The 18,892-nt window shown below is 40.5% G+C and overlaps 1 protein-coding gene across 1 annotated transcript; it reads left to right on the forward strand.

Annotated features, from left to right (window-relative positions):
• Positions 1 to 537: 537 nt before the first annotated feature.
• On the forward strand, positions 538 to 18,793 carry kcnn4 (potassium intermediate/small conductance calcium-activated channel, subfamily N, member 4; the record flags this gene model as incomplete). The annotated part of the gene is made up of 9 exons (XM_079164623.1): positions 538 to 942; positions 6,200 to 6,295; positions 7,644 to 8,080; positions 10,032 to 10,167; positions 12,730 to 12,840; positions 15,056 to 15,177; positions 16,682 to 16,751; positions 17,500 to 17,666; positions 17,782 to 18,793. The coding sequence occupies 9 exons, from the start codon at positions 538 to 540 to the stop codon at positions 17,783 to 17,785; spliced, it is 1,548 nt and encodes a 515-aa protein (XP_079020749.1). The 3' UTR covers positions 17,786 to 18,793.
• Positions 18,794 to 18,892: the final 99 nt, after the last annotated feature.

Below are 18,892 nucleotides of genomic sequence, written 5' to 3' on the forward strand. Positions count from 1 at the left end.
TGAACTCCTGCCCACCACTGTTACAGCGCGTTAACAACACACACACACACACACACGCACACGCACACGCACACGCACACACACACACACATATATATATATATATAAACATGTTGAATAAGGCTTCTTGCGCTTTTTATAGTCTCATTTTTGCTTAGAAAAAGAAAGACATGATTGTGGTTTGTTCCGCAAAAAATAAAATGGGCTGCAAAACAGATTTTTTTCTTGTGACATCTTCTCCAAAGGAGTTTTTTTTAGGCTACTTTTTTTTACTTTTTAGGCACACACACGCACGCACGCACGCACACACCCAATAATTCGTTTGAGTCAGACTGACGCACACTCTTAAAATGATAACGCATGCTAACAAGAGTATCCTTCATCGCTCACTCCCGTGTGCATCAGTGCGCGTAACCACGCCGCGCCGGTTGGTGTTGAGGTGAGGGTGTGTTAGAAGCCAAGTGTTTTGGTTAATCACGCTACTTCGATGAGCGACAAACGAGAGAAGTGCCCGGTACACAGTGCGCCCATCGGACTATGCCCTCCCCAACTCGGGAGGAAAGCAAAGCGGAGACCGGACAGGCACAGGACGGAGCAACGGACTGCGACGACGGGGAGAGAGGGACAGGCGGCCGTCTCGTGTGCGCTCTGGAGATGGAGATGACAAACCGCAGCGTGCACGGCGACTCCAAAGTGAATTGTGTGAATTGCGATGGCTTGATCAACCGAAACGGCGGGGACTCGGCAGAAGTGTCCGTGCCGCTGTCACTCCCCGGGAAGCGGACAGCTCACATGGAGGGAGACGAACTCCACAGACTGCGAGACAGAAAGTTTTTATTGGAGGACAGAAAGCGCCTTTGCGCGTTGTCTTTGGGGACTGCTCTGCTCGGGATACTGCTCATGATAATCCACTCCGAGATATGTCTCTACGTTTATAAACCGGTAGGTTTAAGAAATACACTAATGTCTTTTAAACATGTAAGAATTGACTGCATATTCAAGTCAAATAATTGGATTAGAACTGTTTGAAATGTGGCACTTTGGTTTTGTTGGCACTCGATCTTAAAGCTATATCCTTAGAGCATGTTAACCATCTCGGTTTCCACTGCAACAGTCTCACAAATCAAATCTAAACTTCTGCTATATATCGCACTTTTACACTCTACAGAGAAGAGTTTAACTTAAAGCATCCACCTGCATCTTCAAAGTTAGAACAATAAATAACATCGCCTACATTTACTTTGTCTTGGCAGCTGGTCGAGACACCTCAATGTTGGCTATTGAACGCATCATACAATTATAACATAATGAAGAAATGTATTAATGTCTTGTTTTTGTCAGCATCATGCAGTGGCACTAAAGTTGTTAACAACCTGCCTGCTGCTGTGTGGTTGCACCTCAACTCTTCTTCAACTCCGTGTTAGAACTGCTCAAGCTAGTTTTTCACTTCGACTATGATAAAACTGATACAAACAAATGAATACAAACCATGTTATCTTTTATTCATGACGTATTTCAGTAACTAAATGTATCATATCTTGTGCAGAAAAACACCGTTACACAACTGGCTCTATTTGTTGTCATAACAACATTCTTGATTAGCTCACAGCCCAAGCCTCATGCAGCACAACCTGCACCTGGGCTTTGAACCCCCCTGACCTATACTGATTAGTTAACCCATTTCCAGACACTCTATTTAGTAGCACAGCCTCATGACATTGACATGCAGATCTCAGTGGATAACAATGCCAGGCCACACAATCAACAAATTATTAACTCCCCCTAACTTCCTACAGCGCACGCGAGTTCCACATGTGGAAAAAAGTTCTCATGCACGCAGCAAAAAACATCAGACCACCTCCATGCTGTGAAGTCAGTGATTGATTACAGTGTCAGAGAGCCCCCGCATTTCTAACTCACATCAGCTACAATCTTTTGAGAAACCTATGGAATCATGGAGAGTTGGGCCCGCAGAAGAAGCATGGCCGTGAAAATAACGGTGTAATGACACTACAATTCTAATACGAAGCAAGAACAGGTGTTGTCTGTCGACTCCTAACAACAGGCATCAGCTTCTGTACCATGGAAAAGCTGATGCACTGGAAAAGTGTTCTTCGCCGCAGTTAAAGCATATTATTTTGGAGAGGCCGCATTGCTGATTTAGCCATAGCTTATATAACCATTTTCAGCATTTGTCTTTAAACTTCATGTGATGTACAAGTCATGTAGTGTGAGCTGTGACATGTTCCTCCCCTGTGGACTGACATGACTTTTGGTCACATAGGGTTTGTCTAATCTACACAATACAGAGTGGCCGGTAGCACACACAAAGCCATTTCTAAGTATACTGCAGGGTATTTTGGATCTGCCTACTTAGACCTAAGCTAATGTCATTCTACAAAGTTATATTTTAAGCTTACCTTTTCATGATTATGCATGAAAAACAGGGCTATTTATGGAATGTTTTTCCACATTTCACCTCTTCCCCTACAGCGAGATTGCTCACAGTACTTCAGGCTATCTTTCCACACCATTTAGTGTGTAATTAGAGTGTTTGCATGGTCAGTCTAGAAAGTGTCTTGAGTTGGGCATGTGCTAGAACTAGGAGTGTGCACTTTGACTTGGTTGCAACCCTGTATCCTCTTTTCTGCAACTCTTTGATGACTTTCCTGGAATGACTTTACAACCCATTCAATATCCATATAGTGAGGCTGAAAAATGGTGCATGATGTCCAGTATTTAAAAAAAAAGGCTTGGATAAGTGGGCTCTATTAACTCTGGTTCTCAGCCATGTGTGATTATATAACTGCAGGTTTTGCGGTCCAAAAAGTTAAATATGTTTTGGCAAAACCAAGTTGGACCTCATTCATTTCAGATTTAATCAGAAATATTTGACATCTTAAATTGCTAAGATTTATTTTCATGCAATGATTTTCTCATATAGAACACATTTTTTGACCACCTCTCTTAGCACTGATACAATATTACAGCTTACACAATCACAACAAACATACATGCTATCATCGTTACTTAGATATGATCTCTTAGCGGGTAAATTATTTTAAAATATACAAACATATTGTCAAGTTTTACTTGTTCATGTTGACTGGCAGCTCAACATGTTTTTCATATCAATCAGTAGTTTGCATCATTTTCTGACTCTGCACATCACTTCCCTTTTTCAGCTGTTTAATCCTCCGTTAAGCTACTTCACGCCGGCTTTCTCCTGTTAACATTTTAAAAGTTGATTGTTTTGCTGTTGGAAAGCAACATCTGGCCAGGGCCAAGGGCGAATTTATAGTACCGATGTATAATGGACAACATTTTCCTTACTCATTCCTTTTACCAGCCAATCAATTGTTAAAAATTGGACTAAAGCCATGCAATTACCTACAAATAATGCAGCAAACAAACCCCCAAAATATTTTCACTCATTTTCACTATCTTTTTTAAGTTAAAAACAATAACCTAAAAAATATTATGATGCAAATTAAACTTTGGATCACAATAACGTATGCTTCCGCGTATGCGACACGTCGCTTCTGACCAGTAAACTGGCACTGGCTACATATAGGCCAGCTATGGTCCTAATAAAACCAGCCAATACTCGCCCAAAAGCTGTTGCCATATAGCTAGAACTGAGCTGTGATGACCAAAAGTGTCCCAGTGGGCTAGACACGTGTGTGTTCTCTGTGTTGTTACGCTGATCATCCACAAAGAGGAATAGGCCTTTATCGCAGCAGATATTTTGACTTGTCACGGTAGTAAAAGCACAGGTGTTACTAATAACATTAACGATGACTGTGCTATTGAATTGCTCCAATGAGAGTGACATTGAGCCAGCATGCAGGATACCAGGATCCTCAAATCAAAGCACCTGAATGGAATTCAGCCATCATTCATTGCATTATGTACACCTGTGCTTTCCTTACTGTGAGTTACTGAGAGTCCTATGGACAAGGATGGAAAACCTGCTTTACAGGGTGCAGTGAAGTGGTGTCCTACGCCCATGTGGTCTTAGGGGGCGAGTGATCTGCAGGGTTTTGCACCTGCACCTTGCTAAACATCCCTTCCCTGATTTCACCGACATTTCGCTGTCATTTGCTGATGCAGTGTTTGACTGGGTCACTCTTACTGTAATAATAACAAAAATGTCCATATGGTGTCACCCAGCAGTGATTATGTAGTCACCAGGTATAGCTTCACATTGAGATCACCGTGTGCAGTTTTTGGTTGGTATTAACGAAACTTGTTTTACCCGCTGTGATGCCTCCTTTCCCATGACTGTCCCACTATGCCAGTTTAATATTCTTGGATATTATTTGTATCCTCAAGTTTCAGGATGCGTGTAGTTCCATGATTGACCTACAGCACAAGAATCTACATGATTCTTAACAAAACCACAACGACTAACAAACCAAATTAGAAAACGTAAGTCAGATGTATGTAGTATTTCTTTGGCAAGTATTTCTTTGTTGCAGTATATACAAACTAGACCACCTTTTTTTGCACTGAATTCAGTGTTTTATCATGATGGCTCGGTGTCCGTCCAAGACTATGAGAAACAATCTTTGTTAAGATTAACCCAGATTAGGTTCATCGGCCTGGAAATGACTGCTTCTATTATCAAAACGTTACAACATTTTTTTTACAAACTCAGCAAGAAACATGTTGTTGAACTCTCTGTTATGGAATGTGGTGAAATGTTGAGCTTTTGTGGGGTCTTCTAATTAGCCCTGGACGAAATACAGACGTGATGTGGATGCTACAGGAGAAACTGTGGAAAACGGCTTACCTTGCCAACGGACGTCACACCATACCAACTACAAGCTCAAGTTTCCTCAAGTTTGAAAGTTTGTAATTATCTTTTTATCCGTAAACCACATTAAACTGCACTTTCCGTTAAAAACTTCCATTGACGTATCAGTTGCACAGAGATGCATGAATGAAGGGTAAAGGTGCTCTTTTACCTGTTAAGACAAAGGTGGTATAGCAGAAGCCATATGCTTGTCGTTCTTAATTCATCTGTGTCTCCGGCTGTCAGTTCCCTGGAATGAAAAGTATTTAATTACAAGCGCTTCTGTAATTGAGTGGATTTTTATGTACCTCTTTTGCAGTACATTACAGGACCAGTAATTGTACCTTTCATTTGGCTAAGGTTTGTACATTTCTAATGATGCTCCATTTGGAAAGGAAAGGATCACAGAGTAGCCATCAGTTGTGCTGTTATAACACAATCAGCAGTATATTCTAAATGTTGTTTTATGGAAAGGAAATCTCTGACAAAACCTCTATTACAAAGAAGAGATGGCCAGCACACCTTTAACAGCATTACTGATTGGAGAATCATTGTGAAAAGCACACTCAACTTAAACTGATTTATTGAAAAGTCGTTTTCATTTGTATACCACATGCATGTAATGAATACGTGATGTTTGATCCTCCCTAAGGGTCGTCTCTAATTATTATTTTCGTTATTATTGATCATTAAGGATTGGTCAATTATTTTTTAAATTCAATGAAGACATGAAATATCACAAAGGCATGGCCAACAGACCAAAACCCAAGCGTGTTTAATTCACAGTGAAAAGCAGCAGTTGGTGATTGATTTTCTGTTGCTCGACTCGTTGACTATTCAAGTAATTAATTCAGCACTACAATGTAATTTTGATAGTCGGTCTGAAATAAAGGTACACATTAAAATCAGTTGATGAAAAATCACTTGCCCACTATAGTCAAGTGACGTGTGCTTAATGCTTGGTGCAGTTGGCAGCTCAATTGTTCTTGGGTGAGAAGCTGGTGAGGGATCAAATCCAATTTACAGGAATATGTCTTACATCCTTGGTTGCTTTTTTGTACTTTAATGGACCAAATTTTTGGCTAACTAATTAACTATGTAATATGTAAGTACATAATGTACCTTTAAAGGATACTCATTGACCTGCAGAGGCCATATGTCATAAATTCTCTGTCTGTTTTAATCATATATTTCAGTAATTTTCTTTAAATGTTAAATCAAACCTCTCCTTGTAAGATATAATAAGTGACTCTTCTTGATTTGGATACTCTGTTGCTCTTTCCACCCCTGTCATCGTGACAGCGAGCATTAGACACCGAGATTTTTCATAAAACCTTGATAATGGAGAACATAAATGGAAAGAAATCAAATCTTCTTGCCTTATCTCCCTTTCCGTTCCAGGGCTCAAACATTGCCTTATTCATCAACTGTTCCATCAGCCTGTCCACTGGGTGTCTCCTGATCCTCATCATACTTTTCCATCATAAGGACATCAGGGTGAGTTTCCCTTTCCCCCTTTGTTTCCAACAGTTTGGACACCCTCATTGTGATGTTGCGTGTGCCCGATTGAAAGCCTTGCCGTTTGCATGCGAAGGTGCATTGTTGTTTCTTAAGGGCTTGCCATAGTTTGTGCACCACTTTTTATACCAGTAAATGTTTGTTCCTAATTAGCCTGGCTAGAACGCCACTTTGTTCAAGATACCTGTGCGTTTTAGAAGGAGTTCTCGGTCCACCGATGGTAGCCTCAACACTGATTATCTGTGTTATGTGCATAAAAAAAAACCTGGATGAAAACCTCAGGCATGAACAACTTTGTAGCCGCGCTATTTTTCCAATCCACATGGCTCGCTGCCGTTGTGTTTGAATTCAGTATACATGAAGGGATTCGGTTGAAACTAAACAGTAAACAACCTTTCATTTTCCCTTGTGCACACTCACAGCATGCATATCCAATAAAGTGCCGTACGAACGAGTGCAGAAAGGTTTTAGTCAGGTTGCTGGGTTCATACCCTCACATACAGTGTCTTCAGTGTGGTTGCAAGTCATTTGTGTCTGATACAAGCGGCCTCCGTGCAAGTGCGCAGAGGAGATAAGGAAGGACAGGCCAAGGGTGGAGACTAACACACAGGCAGGGTTCAGCGATTCCTAATGTCGCTTCAAAATCTTGGGTGTCAGAGGGGACAAACTAAGTCAAGCCAAAAACATCAGGATGCTTCAGACTAGTGGAGCAAGGGGAGGAGAAAGTGGATCTTCACTCTCCTCTCTAGAATAAAATGAGGCCCGGTAAAGATATATCTTGAGGGGATGAACACATTCCCACTTCCTTACATGTGAACAACTCATACAAATCAGCATACAAGTTTTCCTCTCAGATTTCTGTTGGATATCGGTAGTTTCCTATTTGGAGGCTTGAAAGACGTCTCCCTTATCACACACCTTTACAAACGTGATGTACGGTAGAGAACTGTATATTTGCATTTTGTTTATCTTATCTTTGTTTTAAGCTTGAGATGCAAAAACACATAAAACACACAAAGTATATGCATATCCCAGCATGCCACATAATGAGATTAGTTTTCAGTGAAAACATTGCATTGGATCTTTTGTAACAACAGGCAGCACCGAGCTTTGATGATGTCATCAACTAGTGTCGTAGGAAAATAAGAGGTGAAACTGGAGCCAGTGACAGAATATCAAGTGTTTTGTACTCAAGTTTTAAGGAGAGGATTAGATGATTTCCACACATTAACATAAAGATGTGATTGTATTTGCACTGGTTTCCATCAGCACTTATCATTTTCTTCTCTCACTCTCTGTCTCTATACTGTCCTCCTCCATCTTTCAGCTGTTTGTCATTGACCACAAACAGGTGGACTGGCGTATTGCCATGAGCAGCCACAGGGTTCTCGTGATCACTCTGGAGCTGCTGGTCTGTGTCATCCATCCTGTTGGCACATACTGGGAGGTGGGCCTCCATGCCAACTCCTCTTCCTCAGCTCCGCTCTGTATTTCCAACCACCAACGCGAGGCCCTGATGGACATCGAGCTGCTGTTATCTGTGCTGATGTTCCTTCGCTTGTACTTGGTGCACAGAGCCATCCTGCTGCACAGCAAAGTGCTGCTGAGTGCCTCCTACAGGAGTATCGGCTCGCTCAACAACATAAACTTCACCTTCCGCTTTGTACTCAAGATACTGATGAACAAATACCCGGCGCGCACGCTGCTGGTCTTCATCCTCTTCTTCTGGCTTACCGCCTCCTGGATGCTTACTTTGTGTGAGAGGTAGGGAAGAGAGATGTGTATGTGTCAAGTTACGAGTCAGACTACCAGCAACAAACTGGCATGACGTATGTTTGTTGTGCATACTAAACATTATAGTGATTACTTAGGTTTGCAAAAATGAGACACAAAAGCACTGGTTATATTATGCGGTACATCAAAAATATGATTTTCTTTCAATGGGAAAGCCTTCGATGAACAATCTGTCCTGAAATATGCTTTAATTCACAAACTGATGTGATTTGCAGCAATTAAGTAAAAAGAAAACGCGCGCGCACACACACACACACACACACACCTACACACACACACACACACACACACACACACACACACACACACACACACATACTACAGCGCTGTCTGGAAGTCTCACCCCACCTCTAATCTTTGTACATTAAAATACATGTTTGGCAGGTTAACATTGCTGCTCAAAGCTTGATGGTCAACTTGACTAGTTTGATAGTCATCAAATTCGATGTCGTTACTCGTAACAAATTGCTTCTTAGCGCGAGCCAACTAAACGTCAAGTTTACCCTGTTTGACTGTTTGAACAGTGTTCATTTGAACCCTAATGGGAGGTTTGGTCCTCAGTTTCACATATCTCAGTCTTGTATGATTTGAATTGTCAAAAGTAATAAAAGATTTTATGATTGATAGCTGATAAGACCACCAAACCTTTCAACACTGAACTGTTTCACCAGTCATGGTGATGAATAGATGAACATTCACACTCCGTATGACTTCTTTGTGTGGTTTCTGCAAAGTGTACGTTGGACTTGTGCTTTGTAATGTTTTACCAGTTTACACTGGTAGTCACTTCCTGACTTCCTGCATCCTCACTGATAACACAGTTTGATTAACTTAACCTTTTATTATACCGACCACACCTTTATCAAACTCAGAAGACACGTCATGTTCAGGAAATGTTTAATTTATTGCTGTATATAAGACAGGAAGTTATATGCAACTGTAATCATGAGGTTCCTGGAAAAGACGATGTCATTTATACAAATTAAGAAGAAATTGATAATTGGGAACAGGAATTAATCAATTTGTACACTTCCAATTACGTCATTCTAATTCATTACTAGTGTTACCTAATGAGTCTTTAAGCAAGTGCACAGTAGGAGAGCAATAGGCAAGCATTCAGCATATTGACGTGGGGGGATATCACAATATAGACAATGGAAATATTAATTTCTCTGCCTTCAGGAGTTTTGTCATACTTTTTGTTGTAGTTATCACTTTGATATTTTTAGTAATATTAGGCCATTGTGGAAAATGTTGTCCTGCAACGAGCAGGACTGTTTCATGGCAAAACTAGATTTTTACAGGATGTTTGATTCAATAATGAGGTCTTTGGATTTTTCAGGAATTTAACTTACTATTTCCATCTGGTTATTTTGTCCATAAACTGTTTCTTCAAGATACCAAGACTTATACAGTATTGTTAATGCAATATACGTGTTACCCATTCCTATATATGGAGAATAAGGTTTCCATATAAGATTAATAGAATTAGTAATGGATGACTATTTCAATAATTTGGTTTAAATAGAGCAGTCCTTTCACAGTAATACATCTGTAAATCAACAATTGTTTCTAAAGTCAACACTACTAACTAAACCTAAATAGCTGTCTCACAACTGTGTCTCTATTTTCTCTATAAAACATACTGAATTACATTTTTAAGGAAACTTCCATGGAAATTATTAGGAAAAATGTAACTGGCATCAGATTAAAAATGGTTACGTTTAAGTAAAACATGGTTATGTAGAAAATAGTTATGCATGTTTAGATTAGCCATGGTTGAGCTTATGTAAAAGTTAACTATGGCTAGATATATGTTTCAAATGTGGCTGGGACCTTGCCTTTAACTCCAGTCCATAAGAATACACAACAGGTTTTATTACGACACAGTCTCACTCCTGCTTTCTCCTCCGTCATGCAGGCAGACCCAAGCAACGACAGGCCACATAGACACGGCTATGTGGCTCATAGCCATCACCTTCCTCACTGTGGGCTATGGTGATGTGGCGCCCAACACCAGCTGCGGCAAAGCGGTGTGTCTCTTCACTGGAGTCATGGTAACTAGGTTAGGTTGCTTGTTGAGACTTTTATTATTTTGTCATGTATTGTTTGGGGAAATGAAGATGTCCTGCTCATTTGAGATTCATTATGAAATATAAAGGTTTCAAAAAAATACTGCAAGCGCTACAACAAACTGTGCATATTGAGGGATATCGACACCTGTTGAGTCGTTTCAAGTGCTTGCTTTGGCTGTTGTTGGCCTCTTATCAGAAAAATAGACTTGGCCAGAAGTGGTAGTTTCTACAGAAAAGACATTTAATACTCAGTTCAATAAACACAATGTCTTATCTTTGTTTCACTTCTGTATGTGTTCTTAACCCCCCCACCCCCCTTTTTCTTCTTTGCATGGATTATCAGCTTGGCAAGGCACAAAACAAGATGTTCTCTTGCTGTCCTTTTTATTTTCACTTAATTTTGTCCCGTTGTGTTGTTTCTACAGAGGTCCGTTTCTCCCTTACTTTTACTTTTATTCAGTTTCTGCTCTTTTCTGCTCCGTTCCATTTGAGTCTCTCTATTAAGTTCTATTTGTTCTGATTTTCTCCATTTAATTTAAATTTGTTCCATTCCATTCCGTTCTGTTCCATTCCTCCCCAATATAACATGTTCTGTTTTAGTGCCTTCTGTTCCGTTCCATATTGTTCTGCTCTATTCTGTTCCATATCATCCTCTCTGGTTTGTTTCATTCCCTTCTGTTTCTACTCTTCCCCCATTTTCCTATTCAGTTCTCCCAGTTCATATTGAGTCAGTTCAGCTAGTTCACTTCTCTCCTGTGCCTTTTGTGTTCTATCCCAGCCTATATAGTTATCTTGAATACTTATGAATTGAATGCCCTGCTGCACACCCTAGCGGTGCTGACAGACCTGCATGCCTCCTTTCCGTTGTGTGTGTGATTTAGATCACAGCTGTAAATGAATGGCTGGTGCTTCTGCAGGACCTTGTTGGTACCAGGCACTCACACGAAAAGACTGAGGGGGGAAGCTGTCAGCATGCAGTCCACACAAAACATCTGCATGAAGCATGATGTCATTGTTTGTGCTGCACTCACTGACTCCTCTCTTTTGTCATATATGACAATAAAAGAAACAAATTAAAATATCCCAGAGAGAAAGAATAGAAAGCATCACATTAGGACCAAATAGTAGGAGCAAATAAAAGCAAAAAAGTGCATTTTGTTTTAAATTACAGCAAGATAATGTTTTTTAATGGGCATGCAAAGGATTGGCAAGGAGAAGAATAAAAAAAAAAAGGTGGAAGGGAGGGTCCGAGATAGAGCAGGAGGGTTGAAGGAATGGGGGAATGATACTTGAGATAAAACACAAAGAGTTACTGTAAAGTAAAATAAACAATTAGTCACTGAGAGTGAGGAGTGGCTGTGTGTTTGAATAGGGAATAGATTATGGTTCGCTGCCTCGCCTCTGCTGCGTTAAATTGTGGTATAAGCAGATAAGAGTCCCCACCGTGGTTCTGGATGTGGGCACGAGTCCGCTTCAGACACTTCTGTGACAGAGTGGAAAACAATCTTTTACCTCTCTCTCATTCTCCATCTCCCTTGTTTTTATAAGCTTCCATCCTTATAAGGGGAAACTTTCCACCATATCCATTTTTAGGTGGTTTATTGACTTTGGCACCACTACAACAGGAGGGTGTGCCAACCTGTGTCTGTGATTTGGAAAAAAATAAATTTCCTACTCTCATCAGGGCAGTTATAGGAGCCAGTCACTGGGATCTCACACCTGTAATATGGCTGAACACCTCTATGGTCAGCACTTCTGCTTGACTTCAGCAATAACTCAATTTGCAGCTGCGTTTCAAGGGTTGACAACACTGTTTGCATCCCATCACTGAGTGTGGATGGATCCAAGGAAAGAGTTTTTACCTCCTAGGTTTCACAGACGGTGTAATTACAGATATTCTGTGGATATTGGAGGCAAAGATAGATATATATCTTTTAAAACTGTCTTCTTATGCTCATGCTTGATTTTACTCTCCTTCTCTCTCTCTCTCTCTCTCTCTCTCTCTCTCTCTCTCTTTCTAATGCAAGCTGAAAAGAGGAAAACAGGTAAAGATGTTGAATGATTATCAGTGGTGGACATGAAATCAGCGTGGTGATTTGTCTGTGTTTCCTTTCAAGTGTTTGTTTGTTTGACTATATGTAGATGTGATTTTCTCTGCGGCCTTTTTGAATCCTAACCGTCATTCTGTAGTTCCCTGTCCAGCAATAGCACACAGCTATTCTCAGAGGAAACCAGCACTATAGCAGTGCCACACAGGCCTGTGTTTAACCATTGAACTCTCTGTGTAAATATAACTTTGATTTATTGGACAAAACCATATGAGGTATGAAGATCAACATTCGGATTTCTGAAGAAGTGCTTTCCCAGAAGGGGAATGGTGGAGCAAAACACACAAAACTGTGGACGTTTTTCTTGAGTTCTACCGTGTTGATGTCACTGCAGTATACAGGATCAAACTCAAATGCTCACATGATCATTGAGAAACCATGCTGACGTCCATGTGTGTGTGTGTGTGTGTGTGTGTGTGTGTGTGTTGGGTTCTAGGGTGTAGCCTGCACTGCCATGCTGGTGGCAGTCGTTACCAAGATGCTGGCGTTGAACAAAGGAGAGAAACATGTGCACTTCTTCATGCTGGACATCCAGATCTCTAAAAGGGTAAGAGCAAAAAGTGAAGTTACTTAGCAAAAGGATTATAATGTTAAAGTTGACATTATGAAAACACTGCAATACATCTATACGAAGTAGATGGCAACTCACCGATTTAGGATTCATTCTCTGCAGCAGTTTCTTGATCAGGAGTGTAACTTTTGGATGTACACGCATGGCCATTTTCACTAGGGATTTTGCTGTGTCTTATTCACTGACAGGCTTCATCTGACAAGTATTACTTCAAAGACGATACCAGTATTTTTTCGCATGTTTCAGCCCATTTACTTCTAATCAGGCATACTTTACGTTACTGCAAACTCTGTTTCAAAGCCAACTGAAATGTTGTAGATTTTGGAATGTACCTTCTCATTCATTTTTATATGAGAACCAGCTTGCAGAAAGTTGGAACTTGTTTTAGTTAGGTCATCTATCTCAATGAACAGCACAGTCTGTGTTTATTGTTGTCAAAGTCACTGGAACATTGTGTGGTAATGCAGCTGTGGTAGTGTAGAATGATTAGAAAAGTCTGTTCTGCAGTGCCAGACGACAATAACATAACTCAATAAAAGAAAGTTAAACACTTTGGTATGCTTTGGAAAATGCTTGACAGTTATGTAAAATATATTATCTGTATTGAAAGGGCCAAAAACATGTAAAACCACCATACCATAAAGTAGAATTCAACAATATATATAATAGAGTCTTTACATACAAATATGAACACATAACTATAACAGCTTAATAAAGGACAGATGACTCTTAACCTAGAAAACGTAGGTGTAGCAAAATGTGACAATATAAACCCTGATGACATCACTAGGAACATTGTACCAACTTTGACAACGACAAATGTGTCCAAATGTCCAATGTAACAGGTGCAAAATAAAGTGTTTTTTTTTATTATTGAAGGTTCCTTACAGGAGCTGTACAACCTGAAAACAGTGGCTGTTATTTTTGCGATAATATTTATCAAATAATTGAATAAACTTTCCTATACAACCATTTAGTAAACAGTTAACTCCCCGAGGTTACTGCCCCGTAGCAAGACAAATAAGAAGAACGACAAAGCGGATGGAGCGGTCAGGATGGAAGCGTCACTACTTTTTAGTGTTTTGGTTTTTCAATAAGAGACACCAGAGGACAGAATAGTGTGGGAAAGGAGGAGGGAGAAGCCAACCTCTATATAGCATTTTCAAGGTGTCGAACAGAGGAAATCATCTGATCTCTGTCAGGAAAGAAACCTGTGTCAGTTCAGGACGGTTCAGCGATGGGCAGGAAACTGGTTGAGTACGTGTGTGTGAGCGTGTGTGGAAGTGGCTTTCAGAGGACTTTGTTTGTAGGCTTGGACAGGATTCAAGTGTTTGCTTAGTGATGGGAAGAAGGAGGTGTCTGATAAATAAACACTTGTAAAGAAACATGAAGCCAGAAAAGTGTCTCAGGACTCTACATAAACATGTAATGATGGATAGAGTTCCTAGTATATTAGTGTCAGTTTGTGTTACAGCCTCTCGCTAGCAGTATAAAGCAGTGTCTGAGTGCGGTAGGTGCACTGTTGTGGAGGATACAACCATTTCCTTTCTCCCGGTGGCTGCATCCTGTCACTTGCTGCATCTTTATGCCTTGCTTGTGATTGCTCTAGTCCGTGTGTGTGTTCCTGTGCATCCTTCTGAGCTATCTGGTGCAGTCCAGATTTACACCGACGGGAACAAGGGAAGACATCTGGATGCAGACACTGACAGCCTCTATTAATAACCCTCACAACAGGGCCAGAGTGACATCATCACAGGGCACTTACAGTGATTTGTGCAGGAAGCCAAACAGACATGAATAGAATCAAAGAGAAAGGTGCAACGGTGATACCGGAGAACTTGTATCCCTCACTTATAGTCTGTGTGGCCTGTTCAAATTCTTGTATATGAGCATCTATGTAAGACCTGATAGTTCTACTTTTATCTGAAATCAGCATCATATAGATAAATAGTTCAGCAGAATGGAATATCTGGATTTAATCGGCTGCCTTAGATGACTCACACTTTTATTTCCTATGCAAAAATGATTAACATGAACCAGATTCTGTCTAAGAAACATGATAATCGCTGTGTTACCTGTCAAGCTTGCATGTTTGATTGACTTTATATTGATGGTCTTATCATGGTCGCAACTGCTCCTGCAACCTCCGCGGTTTGACCGGTTGATTTTAATGTGTCTGTCTCTTCGCCAGATCCGGCACGCTGCTGCTAATGTGCTGAGGGAATGCTGGCTTCTGCACCGCACACAGCTGACAAAGGGCAACCGCGGTGAGCACCGAAGACACCAGAGATGCCTTCTGGAAGCCATAAGAGTGTGAGTTACTGTATCACAAAATGGTGGAGTCAGGCAGGATGTCAGTGTGTGTGCGTGTGTGTGTGTGTGTGTGTGTGTGTGTGTGTGTGTGTGTGTGTGTGTGTGTGTGTGTGTGTGTGTGTGTGTGTGTGTGTGTGTTTGTGTCTGGGCAAGGGCTGTGCGTTGGTGGTGGGTTGCGTGCCTTCCATGTGTAATTTACAGATTCATTAACTTATTGTCAACATGCTTAACCACAGAGTCACCATTTTTAATGGCTAATTCATATTACCAATTAGATTTGTTGGCCTATTTTCTGTGGGCGAGGCATGTGTGAACAAGGGTCCACCCTTTTGTTACACCGAATTCAAGACAAAGATCTTAGACATACTGGCAAACAACTAATTAAAGCACACTGGAGCCATCTTCTTTTTGCACGTAGTTTTCCATTTCAGTTGTGTCTCTTTGTAAATGAGCCCAAGCTTCTAAGAACAAGTGGATTGCACAAGACAGGAAGTCCAGACGATAATGTGTGTGAGTGTGTGTTAGACTGGGTGGAGGGGTTGCACTTCCTGCTTTAAACCAGGGAGAGCCACTATAAATAAATACCCTGTGGAAAGTTCGAGCAGGAGGCACCTCCACCCGATAGGATTAAGAACATCATGAGACCACCGCTCTAATGTCCCCAGAGACTGGCTGCAATATTGGCTTCCATATGTCATTTTTTGGTGGTTTCATCCATCCCAGGTACGCCAGATACTACATTTAGCCCTTTTCCACCTTTATATGTCAAAAACCTTCCAGCAATGTTTTATAGCTACAAACACACAGCGTGACTTCTGCATGTTGAGTAGTGGAATACTCAGCATCTTCCTCTCAGTTTCTGTATTGTGCCAGAATGACAAAAATAGGACGCTCCATTTGCAGATGTGCGCTTCAGAACTCATTGCAGCATTTAAAGAGGCAATGCTTAGGATTTCAGTCCTGGTTGTTTTGGAATTTTTATTTGAGGGAAAACAAAGAAATTGTGCCTTGAGTTTTGGAGCCTTGTGCTGCATTTGAAATTAGATACTAACATGCGGTTTTTCAGCATTGAGAATTGTGTATATAGTTACATTTTTGGTTTGTATACAAACTGTAATACCTCAATTCTTTCCAGGATGGTTGCCACAGAAACCCATTTTGTAATACATAGTACATACATACAAATACATAGATATTGCAATACTTTCATCAGTGGGCCAGAGGCTCCATCACCTTTGTGTTACCTCTTTCTACGATTGATAGTGACTTATTATTTCAATGAAAATTTTTCGAGAATGCGACTTGAAACCCTGAATACTACACAGTGGTGTCTTACTGTTCTTTTCAAAAACACAAAAACTGGTAAAAGGTCTTGCACTCGAACATTACATTTCTTTGAACAGAACCCTTTTCTGTGACTCAGTGTAACATTTGGAATCATACAAATGTTTGAAATACATGAATGAGATCTATCAAAGCTTTTTTTTTTTTTTTTTTTGCACAGATTTCGGCATTTACGCCTCAAACAAAAAAAGCTGAGAGATTACGTCAGTGAGATGGTGGACCTCCCTAAGGTAAATGACAGCTGTCACCGGAATGTTTCACTGGAAAGACTAGACTAAAAACAATCACTACTTACATCGACTATTAAGCAGTATTTTACAATCTGCTGATTATTGCTAGGTGTCCAGACACATTAAATGCTTGATAAAAATCTGAGTCATTTGTGTGAGGAATTCACAGGCCCGGAAAAGTTTTCCATGTGGTAAAAACCCAAGATATAAAGACGTTACCCAGTGAGAGGCACTAATGTGTAATTTGTGCACTTTAAAATGCATTTTCCTAATTGATTTATAGTCTAAACATACCTAGTTTTTCCAGACTGCAAGTGTGGCCCTCTGGTAAGATGTCAAACCAATCAGTTAGTTACAGTCTGACTGTCGTGCAGTAAACCGAATGCTGCACACTCTTACTGACTGAATGCAGCTGAGCCACAGCCAATGAGAGCGCAGAGGACTAAAAAAGAAACCAGATTTGTTGCTGTTGACTTCTTTTTTTTAAAGTAGGTTGCAAAATGCCCTGCTAAATGTAGTGACACAGTTTCTAAGTTGGCAACACTGGGTTGGTTTCGAGTCAGGCAGTTAGACAGAGACGCTTCAACGCTTCCTTATAAATCTGCAAGATAGACATAAAATGTGTCTGCCCCAAATAAAGTGATATTGGACTTGCTTAACATTAGACTGGCTGCAGTTTTGAGCCCACTGTTTTCACCTTGTAAATACAAAAACGTTTGCATTTGCATTGTGTGGATGATGTCAACAGATGCAGATGATCATGTGTGACCTCAGTGCCAATTGGAATAACTCCTATCGGGAGCTGGAGCAGCGTATCCTCTCCATGGAGCAGAAGCTGGACGAGCTGAGTCGCTGCTTCCAACAAACCTCTGAGCTACTGTCCCAGTTCCTACGGCAGCGCAACCCAGAGATCAGGTACAAAGCATCACTAGCGACGCTGCACAGATCTGCTATCGACACAGTGCAGGATGTGGTATCCAAGCTGAATCGTGAATAACAGTTTTTTTTTGTTGTGGATTTTGTTTTGCAGGTGACATGGCTACAAACATTTGTTACCGAGACATATAATTGTCTTCAGTGTTTTCATCTACAGTATCCATGAGAGTGAGACTGTAAATCCTACCCGGAGCTGCTCTCGACTGCTAGCATGCGGAACCACTTGAAGGACTGGCACACCTACTACAGATCTCATCTTCTGGCCCCGTGACCTGCACAATGACTCTTAATATTATACGGATAAAATAAGACTTCCACTCCTTGTGTGAGAATCACACGGGACATTTTGAGAAATCTCAAACAAGGACTCTGGAGAGCCTTGTAATCCATGTTGTCAAAGGCTCCAGAGTATAGATTGAACCCTAACCCTATTTGTAAGGTTTCATTGATGGACTCTATCACTGCCTCATTCCTGTGGAATAAGATACATATTCTTCGATGTTAATTTTATTTGCTATTTCTTGCAGTTATTTACAGCGTTAAACTAAACAGTCTGATTAAAAAAAAACTCTCATCCTCTTTTTCGTTAGCAGACAGTTTAATGGTTACTAAGTTCATAACAGGCTTATTGAATATAATGCAATCTCTGACAATTCCTCATTGTTCTGCTGCCCTCTAACCCATCCATAGAATTGTGAATGCAATGATGTGTGTTGATGCTCAAACAAGAGAAGAAACTCAACTTCAATCCAAGTATGGTGGGCAGAAAGCTTTATTTCAAACTGTAAATCCTTGGGCTTATAGGAGATAACAACAGAAACGCATAGATTGATGTTGACGCTTATGGTTGTAATCATCTGATGCAGAAATAGCATCTTACAGTTTACACCTGCTCTGAGAACAATACAACTTGGGTGTGAGTTGTCTTTAAAAGCAACCCAACAGCTCTATCTAGTGGACATGAATTAAAAAAAAAGAAAAAACATAAGATTGAGGAAGTTAACATTGAAATCATGGAGATTATATAACTGCAAAAAGAAGACATGCTATTTTCAACCTTAATACTAAGACCTCTATAATGTCTCACAGGAGCATAACATTTGAATCAGCTGTAGCAAAAACAAATCTAAAAAAACAAAAGGACTCAGAAACTCAGATACAAACCTCACTCTTAAGAATGCACTTTGTGAGAAAAATAAATAATG

Source organism: Pholis gunnellus (genome assembly GCF_910591455.1).
Source record: "Pholis gunnellus genome assembly, chromosome: 8".
Taxonomy (NCBI): domain Eukaryota; kingdom Metazoa; phylum Chordata; class Actinopteri; order Perciformes; family Pholidae; genus Pholis; species Pholis gunnellus.